Raw genomic sequence first — 12,000 nt, forward strand, 5'->3', positions numbered from 1 at the left:
GCAACGTCTCCTCTCACAGTACAGCGCAATAGACGCTATTGTGAGGGAGGGCGTTCCTGACTGACTGTCAGAAACGCCCTTCTGACAGTGAAGAGCTACGGTACCGGCACCGATAATTCTTCACCGGGGGCACAGAAAGGGAAAGCCAACAGTGCACTGAATTCAGTGCACTGTCGGCTTTTTAGCGGTGTGTTAAATCTCATGTGCCCCAAATGGTGAAAGGTTCTCTTTAAGGGGAACTCACCATAGAAGTGATGATATTAAGGCACACGTTGAGTGGTGAGGAACGCCCACTCTGACAGTATAGCGCTACGGCAAGTACCATCAGGAGGGGAGTTCTTCACAGACTGTCAGGAACGCCCTTCTGATGGTGAAGGGCTCTCAGTAGTTGCACCTATATCTCTTCCCCCGGGGCACATAACAGGAAAGTGTTCTGAATTCAGCTTTCTAGCGTTATATAAAACAGATCCAGGATGGAACGTGGTGATTTTTAGGTGGAATCTGCCTCAAAATCAGCAGCAAATTCCACAGTGTAAACATTCCTTAAAGGGATTGTGCATGTCACCGGTATCTTTCCTATAGCGCTGAAGCCAGTCACGTGTATCGCACGACTTTCACCAGTACAGGCACCAATGCATACTGGACCGGACAGCAGCAACGGAGCGCCAGGAACAGATAATTATTATTATTATTTAAAAGTTTCCCCTATCCCAGCCTCCTCTCGGGTTTCTAAAATTTGTGGACAACCCCTTTAATGCGCCCCATGTCTGATGAGGAGACCTGGGATATCAACTACTTTAGACTTTTACTTTTCATCTTTTGTGTGAGGCAGTGATTAGCGCACTGCATGCCGGGAGCGCTGTTTATGCTTCATTGTAAGAACCTCCTGGGACTTGTTGTCCTCCCGCAGCTGCCAGTCTGGACTGGTAGACATCTGTGCGTTCCATGATGCGCTCCACGCTAGGACCGCTCCTGGTACCATCGAGATGCTGGCACAGCAGGAACAAGTTTCAGGATCTGCGACTCTATGGTGACGCTCTTTTGGTCTCCTCACAACTACACAGCGCCCTCTGTCTGGAGAAGAGCGCAGCGCCCTGAATGAGCAAGAGCTGTCGGTCCGTGACTATAGAGCCGCGGGCGGACAGAGTGTAGACTGCCGCTCGGTGCCCACAGCGCCCCCTGTCTCCGGAGGAGCGCGGCGCTGTGTTGTGTGCTCAGTGCAAGGCCGGAGGGGGCTCCGTGTACCCGGGGAGAGCGATGCGCTGAGTCCCCGAGGCCTCTATGGGCTCCCCGGCACCGTGATCCCCGCACAGCCCAGAGCAGCAGGTGCCATGGAGGCCGGTGAGTACCGGGCACAGGGGGAGGTACGGTGGGAGGGGGGAGCTGTGGCGGGCTCCGCTGCCGCCCGGTGTCACTAACCCCGGTGTCTCCCGCAGAGCTTTACTTCCTCATCGCCCGCTTCCTGCAGTCAGGACCGTGCCGGAGATCTGCTCAGGTGAGACCGGACAACACCCGAATAGGGTCACCTCACCCCCCCCCCCCTTTACTCCTCTACATAACACCCGAAACGGGCCACATCGCCTCATCACCACCGTACACCCGCCTCACCCTTCTTTATATCACCCGGACCGAGTCACCTCACAACTCACCCGAGCCCGGATCGCTACACACCCGAACCGGGTCACTCTTACATCCGCTTACATTATCTGGGTCACCTCACTCGATCATTCCATATCACCCTACTCTCATCTCATCCTGTATCACCCGATCCGGGTCACATACGCCCGGATTGTACCGGGTAACTAATCCGGGTCACCTTCCTGATGACCCGATTATTCCAGACACTTCGTCCCCGGTTACCTCACATGACTATATTCCATCACACAGCCATACCGGGTCTCTCCGCCCGCTCACACATGACACCCGATGTCGGGTCACTTCACACCCGTTTATTACGCCCGGTTCCCGCTGAGCCGCCCGGTAACGGCCGTGTGTTTGTGTTTTGCAGGCGTTAGCGGAGGAGTTGGAGGAGCATCAGGTAAGGGGGCCCATCTGGGCGGGTGTTGGGGGAGGGGGGGGGGTGAGGGTCGGTTCTGCGGTCTTTGCCGGTATCACCGTTTCCCTTTTCTCCGTAGCTGATCCCGGAGCGCCTGGACTGGCAGGGAAGCCGGCACCAGAGGACCTACCCGGACCTGGTAAGCCCTGGGAGGGGGGTGTCGGGTGTACCGGGTGTCCGGGTCACTCACTAATAGTGTCCATTGTGATACCGGAGGGTCATGTGAGGGCAGCTGCATGCTGTGACGTCATCGCCGCCTGGGCCAATAGCCTCTCCGCTTACATGTGACTGCTATAAGACGAGGCCTGTGATTGGTCCGTACCTCATAATAACCCGGACCGGGCTCGGGCTGCAGAACACCGGGAAACGGGGGAGGGGGTGGTGCCCGGTGAAAACAGGGACTTCACTGACACACTATAGAGGCCTAAAATAAGCAGGAATGATCAGGGACGGGTGATATGATTGTGACCCGACTGCAAAATACTAAAATGTGATGAGAGGAGCTGACACCCCCAAAATGTCTGCAGTGTCACAGGTTACCCTAAGATGACCTTACAGATTCAACTACACTATCTTGGAAAGCTGGGTGACAGCCCTCATGGCCACCACTATTTCTCTTTCAGGGGTTGTCACTCAGCTATCCATTGATCAATGTTATTCAGGAGTCTGGTAAAGCTGGGTGATTACTGTGCATGGGTCTCTGGGGTCGGGCAGTGGTGGAGTGCTGTGTATGTGGCAGTGAACCAGGGTGAAGACCCCTCTCATGTCTTAGCTCCAGGGGCACCTGCCCCCACCCCCATATGGCGTCTCTTTGAAAAGAGGAGATGTTTTTCAGCCGGTATCAGCCCCCCAGTTTAGTGACCCCGATTTCGCCTGCCGTCCTCCAGCATTCAGGCTGTAGTGGCTGATAACATGAAGTAATAGCACATCCAGGCCTGCACAGAGTCGTGCTACAACATTGGGGTGCACAACCTTCTGAAGTTGGGTCTTGTTTTATTACTGATGCAATCTGTTGGTCACTTAAAGGGATCACTTGGAGAGTATTATTATTAGTACTATCCCGGTAGAGCTAGGACTACGGCCTGGCTACAGTTCCTTCATTAGTCTGATGTACTTCTCAGGTTCGGTAGCCAGGCCATAGCCACAGCCCTGACCCAAGAGAGCAGAGCTAAAGTGTCACATCAGAGGAGAGTTTGCTTCCGCCTCACTGGATGGCAGGCTGTGGCCTGGACGCTGTGGTGCCCCACCTTGGGTTATGGTAGTCATTGGTGGCCGCCCATCTTCCCCAATAGATAAAATTAGAAACGGACTGAAGGATTTAAACTAACAGCGCTCTTCGGGGGTGACTGCTTCTCTCTGGAGTTTGATCTGTGTATGAGGAGTGGGATGCAGTCTCTGACACCTTGTAGTGTGCATTGCTGTGATGACTGGGTAGTCATATCCTCACTATGGCAGGCTGTATCTAACATGTAATGTTGGTGTTGGCTACTCCCTACATGGGCTGTATCTAACATGAGGCTGGTATCATATACTCGCTGTATCTAATGTGTGATGGGGATGTCGGATTCTCCCTGTATCTGCCTTGCAGTTCCCTTGGTGATATATAGGTAAAGGACAGTTCTGCTGCAGGTGATAGTCCATGCTTGCTGGTCGCTGTGTTGCTGACAATACGATAATATTACATGAGGAATATGCTGATGTTGCCTACCTGATAAGTATGTGCCCCCTGTCCACTTTACATCTGGTGCTCTGTGTGAATTTGCCTTAAAGCCACTTCCCTGATGCCACTCTCACCCATCCAGGTGGCCTCTAACTCTCATATTCCTTCGAACTACCTGCTGAAGATCTGTGAGCGCATCGGACCTATCCTAGACCAGGAGATCCCACAGAGCGTCCCAGGGGTCTGCAGCCTTCTGGGTGTGGGGAAGCAGTCGCTTTTACGGAGAGCAAAAGGTAATGAGGGAGGGAGGAGAGAGAGAGGAGGAAATGGGGCAGAGCTGATACTTACTGAGGTTATTGTGTTACATTCTGCAGAATTTAGAAATTCATCATGGAAGCCATCAGGATATGCGGCTCTGCATCGGGGTCGGCCCCCAGAACTTCCCACCAACTATGGGAGACCTCTCAGTGTGGGTAAGTTGCATGGGTCTATCAGTAGTGTCTGGGCGATGCTGCAATGGGCAGGTCCAAAGATGGCAGGTCATCAACCAAAATGTCAACAGTTTTCAGGTTTCTGCCATTCCTACTGACCCTCGGACTCCAACTCATCTAACTTTCTTCCTCCAACAACTCTCCCAATTACTGACTGCTATCAGAAGTCTTCACATTGGGTATCCTCTATTATCAGAACCTCCCACGCTCGTATACAAGACTTCTCCCGAGTTGCACCACTTCTCTGGAATGCTCTACCCCGGACAATCAGATTAACTCCCAATTTCTACAGTTTCAAACGCAAACTAAAGACGCATCTTTTCAGACAGGCCTATCACAATGTCTAACGTAAACCCTTAACCCTCCTCTGTCCCCGCTCCCACATTACCCCACATGATGTCATCTCAGGATAACTTTATAGGTCCAAGCTCCATCCACATGTTACAGGACACCACTAGTGACGGCTCCTACAGTTTTATGTTTGTGTAATGACAGTCACCTCTATTACAAAAGTGTCTAACCTCTGCATAAGCAATGCCGACCCTGCTACCTCTTGTGTCACCCCCTCTACCTCATAGATTGTAAGCTCTTGCGAGCAGGGCCCTCAGTCTCATTGTGTGAAATGATTTTCTTTGTAATGTATATTTAAAAAAAAAAAAAAAAAAAAAGGTCCCCATGTGGCCGATGAGTTTCTAGCAATGATCACACACTTCTTTTCTCTCTGATTTCCAGTAAGAGTTGCCTCATCCCGGGCGCTGACCGGCTGCACCCGCTTCCAGTATATCTTCCCCTGTTCTTCATATCAGCACATGAAAATGCACAAGAGGATTCTTGGTCACCTCTCATCGGTGTACTGTGTGGCGTTTGATCGCAGTGGGAGGCGGATCTTCACCGTAAGTTTTGCATTGACTCTGCAGACGCCCTGTAACGTTTCTTCCCTGCCGCTCCTGTAATTATTTGTATTTTTAGGGATCCGATGACTGTTTAGTGAAAATCTGGGCCACCGACGACGGGCGACTCCTTGCCACGTTGCGCGGTCATTCGGCTGAGATCTCCGACATGGCCGTAAACTATGAGAATACGCTGATAGCGGCTGGCAGCTGTGACAAAGTGGTGCGTGTCTGGTGTCTGCGAACCTGCGCCCCAGTGGCCGTGCTGCAGGGTCACACAGCATCCATTACTTCTATACAGGTAAACAGCCATTTTCAGAAATTTTCTTTAGTCTGATGTCCAAGGGCAGTCCTTCTCAAACTGTGAGGCAGTCCTCAGGCGAGACACGGATCCTAACCTACAACACCCTGGGCTAGGGCTGCAGAATACCAAGAAAACCACGAGAAGAGGGAAAGGGGTGGTGCCCAAAAATAAGAGGGTCTTCACTGACTCACTGTACTGAATAAGACGGACTGATTCGGGATGGGTGATATGACTTGTACCCCTGCCACGTATGAAGTGACACTTGAACCCTAATACTGTAATGTAATGAGAGGGGGCGCATAATGATTCATGAGACACCTCTAAAACTGTCTGCAGGGTCACAGATCATCTCAAGATCATTGGTGACTTTATAGATTAGGATTATATTTGCTGGTGTTCAGATAGATCTGCATGTGGGAAAGATGGGTGACAACCCTCATTGTCACCATTATTTCTCCTTCATGGGTTGTCATGGAGTGGAATCGAGGAAAGCTGGGTGACAGCCAGTGATGCTTGCATCTGGTTGCCTCAGGGCTGTGCCGTCAGGGGCAGCTGTGGGGGTACAGTGTACCCGGTCTCAATGTTAAAGTGCAGCTCACTGACTGGTGAAACATGGGTCCCTACCATTGTAAAGACTATACTGATGATAGGCTTGCATTATAAGTTTAGCCTCCATTGGCTAGAAAGGTTAAAGGACCCGTGCTGACCATAATATGGAGTCAGAGACATCCTAGGCTGGTTAGTGAAGGTTGGAGGTTCTTCTCTTCTCTTCTCTCTTTGTTGTGGGGTCACAGGACAGAGGAATGATTTGCGGCAAGTTTGGAAGGTTTTATTTAGGGAAAATGCTGCTGCCAATAGGCCGGAGGTGGAAAGTATGAAACCGTGCCTTCTATTAGGAGAGGGGAAGGTTGGGGGCAGAGCTGCTAGCAGTGACGCTGTGCTGTGGTGCTTGGCTCATTCTGAGGAGTATTATGTGCTACGCTGTGGTGTCTGGCTCTTCTGGGAGGAATTTTCTGCTGGGCGCTGGTACTTGGCACTGCTGGGGAGCTATTATGTGTTTGTGTGGTATTTGGTGTTGATACAGGTATTATATGCTATACTGTGGTATGTGGTGGCCACCGGTGGGGGTTCTATGTGTACAGCACAGTAGCATGTATTTGGGTATGAGGCTGCAGCATCAGAACAAATTGACTGACTGGTGAGGCAGAGTCAAAATTTGAGAATCCCCGTCCCAAGGGCTTCAACATGTGCTGTAATGGATGAACAAAGAGGTTATGCACCTGCACATGTGGTGCACGAGTCAAGCATATGTACTAATGCTGCTTTGATTTCTGTCTTTTGTTCAGCCATTTAAGGGGTGAGGAGAGGCTGATTGTAGGACAAGTGAATACAAACTATTACTCCCTGTTATTAGCCATTTTTGTCAGCCATGAAGCCGCTTGCATTGTAGCTAATGAAGGTGATTGCGGTCTCGTAGTGACTGCCACAACTGCAACACGATAGTAAGAAAAAATATAGAGTGCATGGATTTCCTTTTAGCCATCAGGCCGTGTGACCTCATTCGCTTTCATTAGTTGTGGTGAAGTTGGCCGCACAGTGTCATCTGTTACTCATACAATGGCCAAAGTCTCTGTAGTCTATTTGCTCCTGCACTGTTTAGCTCCAGACTGTGGCCCTTTAATTAGAAGATGGCCCTAAAGGATATTTCCCCCAGTACATCTTCTGTGCAGTCTCCCTCCGTTATATACTGGGGGTTGCAGAATTCCTTGATGCTTTGGTAATTTCCATTGTGGGGGCACAGAGGCGTGTTGAGCGTCTGGGCTCGGTGAATAAGGGTCTGTATATTCCTGTGCCAGCAGTGGGATGGCTGGACCATTGCCAGGGTACATGTGGGTGTCCTGAAGACTCTGTAGCAGATTTTCCAGGAGAACATGGCGACAGTGCAAATACAAGTTGTGGTCAAGATAGGGGAGGCCAACTGTTCAGTTATTGCTCTATCTAACCCTAGGAAAGCTGGGTGACTTCACCACATTATACAAATCCCCTGGATCGACATAGACAGATCTCTTTGTTATTGGAGAATCAACTCCCTAGATCACATTATGGAGCTGCTGGGGCTTTTATGATGGGGGGGCGCAGTCCATGTAGCCATTACCATCTCAGTCATTCCTGGTTGGGGTCTCCTAGAAGCAAAGTGTTTCTAATCCCGTTATTTATACCATTATATACGAGTTTGCATTTCTTCACATGACTTACCCAAAGGCAGCCCCAAAACGCAATATTTATACGAACAGCTTTCATCCTGCACTCACTTCTATACTTTGTACAGGACTCAGCTCAAGGTCTGTTGATTTTGTGGCCACAGAATTTCTAATGCCTATTTATTTATATTTATTTTTTTGCAGTTCTGTCCGTCAACTAAAGGTAAAACTCGATACCTCACATCCACTGGTGCTGATGGAACCATCTGCTTCTGGCAATGGAACGTGGACAACATGACATTTAAGTAAGATGGCAGCTGGGGATACATGCGCATATGGGATTGTACTGGTACAATGCTTTGCAGCAGGCTTCACAATTCCAAGATTTTTGCTTTCTGTCAGCGAATGGAGTCCTTCTTGGTTGCATCTAAAGGCTGAAAGCCCATCCTGACATTGTCCTGCTTACGAATGATAATGTGTTACTATGTATCCAGTCCCCTTTAAAGGGATTCTATCATTGGCTATAGTGATTTTTAACTAAGCATATATTTGCATAGACTTTAGAAAGGCTATTCCAGACATACCTTTTGTTTAGTAATCCTCCAAGGAGTTTTTGAATTAGCTTGCTTTTATGTATATGCTAATTCGTGCACCCGGAAGTATCTGCTATGCTCTGTGTGATCTGTGTAAACGGGGGAGGTGAGAGTGGGGAAGGCTAATGAATCAGCAGCAGCAGAAGCCTCCCATTGAAGTCAATGGGAGCCATTTTTGGCAGCAGATTTTGAGGCAGATTCCGCATCAAAATCCGCTGCCAAAAGACCCCGTGTGAACTAGCCCTTATAGTTTCAGAATGCAATGGTTTATGTGCAAGTTACATACAGGACTTCTTAATCTGTGGTCTGGGCATTGACCTCTGTGTCTTTTTTGACTGGTATTGCATGAAAGGTAATGCAGCTTTCTCTCTGCAGTGATCGGCCCCTGAAGTTTGCAGAGCGCTCCAGACCGGGCGTCCAGATCTCCTGCTCTTCCTTCAGTTCAGGTATTCCCTGTTTCACACCTCACTGTAGTAGTAATGTGATGATTGTTGATGTGTTGCGCTTCCTCATGTGCCGCTTGCTCATGTACCGCTCACTCAGTCTCTTTTTCTCCTCCTCTAGGTGGGATGTTCATAGCTACAGGCAGCACAGATCACATTATCAGAGTGTATTACCTGGGCTCTGATGAGCCAGAGAAGATCGCAGAGCTGGAGGCACATCTGGTAAGATCACCATGTATACCTGAATCTGCCGTTCACACTCTATCCCTTAACAAGGACCCTCCCCTTTGTCAAACTTATTTCCTTAATGTGTGTGCAGCAGTTTCCTGATACTCTCTTCAGTTCCCTGTAGAGTATAGCCTTCTGACGCCCCCCCCCCCCTTCCCGGGTCATGTGATGCTTTGAGTTGCTGTAGTACAGAGCACCTCTGTGGTAGGGCCACTGTCCATTCTCTCTTGTCAGACAGCTGTACTCTTTTCCATTTGATTCTTAGAATTAGAGAATCCGGCAGCTTTGTCGTCATCCTAACCTCCCCTCTGCTTTGTTTTCAGGACAAGGTGGTCGCTGTTCAGTTTTGTAATAATGGAGACCGGTGAGTGTCTGCGACAGTGAACCAAAGAGGGGCAAACTCCAAATATAGGAAGGGTCAGTGACATAGCAGTGAGCTGAGGCCTGGTTCACATCTGTGTCGGTAATCCGTTCAGGGTAGCCTCCATGGGGACCCCTACAAACTCCCCCCCCCCCCCTCCCTCAAACAGACTATTGAACGCGTTGGTGTGCATTGAGGGCACATGGACCCCATAGACTATAATGGGGTCCATGTGCTTTCCGCACAAGTCATACGGACAGGAAAGTAGATCATGAACTAATTTTCTGCCCAGATTACTGACGCAGATGTGAATCAGCCCTGAGGGGTGTAAACCCAAAATATAGGAAACGTCAGAGACATAGAAGTGAGCTGAGAGGGGTAAACCTTGTATGTATAATGAGCGGGGGAGTTATCCTGTGTGTACTGTTCATACTCCTTCATATAGGGAGTGAGGGGGGGTTTTATGCATGATAAGAGGTTGGAGGTTAATCTTTGTGTTAACTGGGGGGGGGGGGGGGTGTATGATGAGGGGCTCCCGGTGTTCATGACGTGCTCTTTCTTATTCTGTAGCTTGAGCTTTGTCAGCGGCAGCAGAGATGGCACGGCGCGGCTCTGGCAGTATCAGCAGCAGGAATGGAGGATGATTGTGCTGGACATGAGCACCAGGATGGCAGGGTAAGAGACGCCGCTGCACACAAGAAGTTATGGAAGACAATATAGAAATCCAGCAACATCTTCAGTCTGAATATTCTATTTACAGGAGCAGCTCGTCCAGCACCGAGGACAAAGGGACCAAGCTGAAAGTGACCATGGTGGCCTGGGACCGCTCCGACACCACAGTCATCACCGCCGTCAACAACTTCCTGTTAAAAGTGTGGCATTCCCATAGCGGGCAACTCCTCCACATCTTATCTGTGAGTGATGACAACATGCAACATGTCATCTAGTGCTGGCTGAGAATGTGGCTGTGTTGGGCTATTTATTCTTAGCAATCAGAATCCCATTGATCAGCAGGTTATCCTCAATCCAGATTAAAAACTCACATTGACAGGTCACAGGGTACAATAGCAGCTCAGTCCCATTCAAGTGAATTGGGCTGAGCTGCAATAACAGCATAACTCCTATGATATGTATGGCGCTGTGCTTGGTGTTCAGGTAAATTAGCCATTTCACCCTTCTAATCTGGAAGTTCCTGTTGTCCAACCCCCATGATCTTTAAAGGGGCTCTATCAGCAAAATCATGCTGATAGAGCCCCACATATGCGTGAATAGCCTTTAAAAAGGCTATTCAGGCACCGTAAAAGTTATATTAAACTACCCCCCAGTTTTAAAATAAAACTCTAAAAAAGAATGTGATCTACTTACGCATCTTTCACTGTGGGCGGGCATTCAGGGTGTGTCTTCTTCTTCATCCACGCCTCTTCTTCCTCCGATGTCCTCCAGTCCCGTCCTCCGGCACTCGCGAATTGACATTGATATAAAAAAAATGGCCTGGGCGCATGCGCAGTAGCATGCGGCTTCTACCACGGCTACTGCGCAGGCGCCCAGGCCATTTTTTTTTTTTTTTTATCAGTCTCAGTTTGTGAGCGCCGGAGGAGGACGGGACCCGAGGACATCGGAGGAAGAAGAGGCGTGGATGAAGAAGACGTCGCACCCTGAATGCCCGCCCAGCGTGCACAATGCGTAAGTAGATAACATTCTTTTTTAGGGTTTTATTTTAAAACTGGGGGGTAGTTTAATATAACATTTATGGTGCCTGAATAGCCTTTTTAAAGGCTATTCATGCATATGTGGGGCTCTATCAGCATGATTTTGCTGATGGAGCCCCTTTAATTAGTTACCTATCGTAGTAAGTCCCAAAAACAATCCTTTAAGACCGAGGCCCTACGTTGTGATAAAGCTGCTCCTTTTTGTCAAATCTTGCTGCAGTTTTTTGAACGAAAGCCAGGAGTTGGTTGAGCAGAAGGGAAAAGTATAAGAACTTCCAAGAAATTTCCCATTCCTTCTGTAGATATTTCTAGATTTGGCTCAAAAAAGGCAGGAAATCTGCAACAAAAAAATCAGCTCAGGGTGGTGCCTCAGCCTAAAGTTACCCACTGTCTATAGCAGTGGTGCCCAATACGTCGATCGCGATCTACCGGTCGATCGCAAAGGAAGTATGGGTTGATCGTGTGACATTTTAAATTTTTTTTTGTTTGAACCAGCGCAGGAGAGCTACCGCTCTCCTTGCGCTGGTTCAGACGTCTGCGTTTCAGCGTAAGCGGCGTCATCATGCCGCCTAAGCTGATACGCAGACGTCTGTCAGGAGAAAAGGATACGGGAGCAACAGCACCATCGAGGTCAATAAGTATGAGAACTTTATGTACATGTTTGTTTTATAATAGGCCGTTACCTGCTGGAGTATTCCCAGCAGGTAGCGGCCTATTTACCAACCTCCCCGGACCTGCTCACTGCCGCCCCCACTTCCCCTTGTACTATAGGCCGCAGCGGGCAGTAGTGAATAGGCCCGGGCCAGGCCGCGATCCCACTACCACTATTATTATATTCGGGGGTCTTTTTAGAGTATAATAATCGGAGCCCCAGGGGAGGTGAGAGAACATAATAAACAATGTTACTTACCTCTCCGGGATCTGATGTCAATCTGACAATGCTGCGGCCCAGGCCCCGCCCTCAAGAAGTGGGTAGTAGATCTTTTGACTTGGTCATTTTATAAGTAGCTTGTATGCTGAGAGTGTGAGCACCCCTGGCCTATAGGATAGGGGATGGCTTGTAA

At 49.3% G+C, this 12,000-nt stretch overlaps 1 protein-coding gene across 5 annotated transcripts in view; it reads left to right on the forward strand.

The window, feature by feature from the left end:
• The first annotated feature begins 1,229 nt into the window (after nucleotides 1-1,229).
• BRWD3 (bromodomain and WD repeat domain containing 3) overlaps nucleotides 1,230-12,000 on the forward strand; it is a 356,261-nt gene continuing 345,490 nt past the window's right edge. For all 5 annotated transcript variants that reach the window (XR_012711825.1, XM_075259245.1, XM_075259246.1 and 2 more), the window contains exons 1-14: nucleotides 1,230-1,341; nucleotides 1,437-1,495; nucleotides 2,009-2,038; nucleotides 2,136-2,195; nucleotides 3,859-4,009; nucleotides 4,091-4,189; nucleotides 4,940-5,100; nucleotides 5,177-5,398; nucleotides 7,807-7,907; nucleotides 8,571-8,641; nucleotides 8,760-8,860; nucleotides 9,190-9,230; nucleotides 9,798-9,902; nucleotides 9,988-10,141. Coding sequence is in view for 4 of the 5 variants with exons in the window: in XM_075259245.1 (XP_075115346.1) it covers nucleotides 1,332-1,341; nucleotides 1,437-1,495; nucleotides 2,009-2,038; nucleotides 2,136-2,195; nucleotides 3,859-4,009; nucleotides 4,091-4,189; nucleotides 4,940-5,100; nucleotides 5,177-5,398; nucleotides 7,807-7,907; nucleotides 8,571-8,641; nucleotides 8,760-8,860; nucleotides 9,190-9,230; nucleotides 9,798-9,902; nucleotides 9,988-10,141 (1,365 nt within the window). In the remaining variant the exon portion in view is untranslated. The remainder of the gene's footprint in view (nucleotides 1,342-1,436; nucleotides 1,496-2,008; nucleotides 2,039-2,135; nucleotides 2,196-3,858; nucleotides 4,010-4,090; nucleotides 4,190-4,939; nucleotides 5,101-5,176; nucleotides 5,399-7,806; nucleotides 7,908-8,570; nucleotides 8,642-8,759; nucleotides 8,861-9,189; nucleotides 9,231-9,797; nucleotides 9,903-9,987; nucleotides 10,142-12,000) is intronic.

The sequence above is a fragment of the Leptodactylus fuscus genome, chromosome 11 (assembly GCF_031893055.1).
Source record: "Leptodactylus fuscus isolate aLepFus1 chromosome 11, aLepFus1.hap2, whole genome shotgun sequence".
NCBI lineage: Eukaryota > Metazoa > Chordata > Amphibia > Anura > Leptodactylidae > Leptodactylus > Leptodactylus fuscus.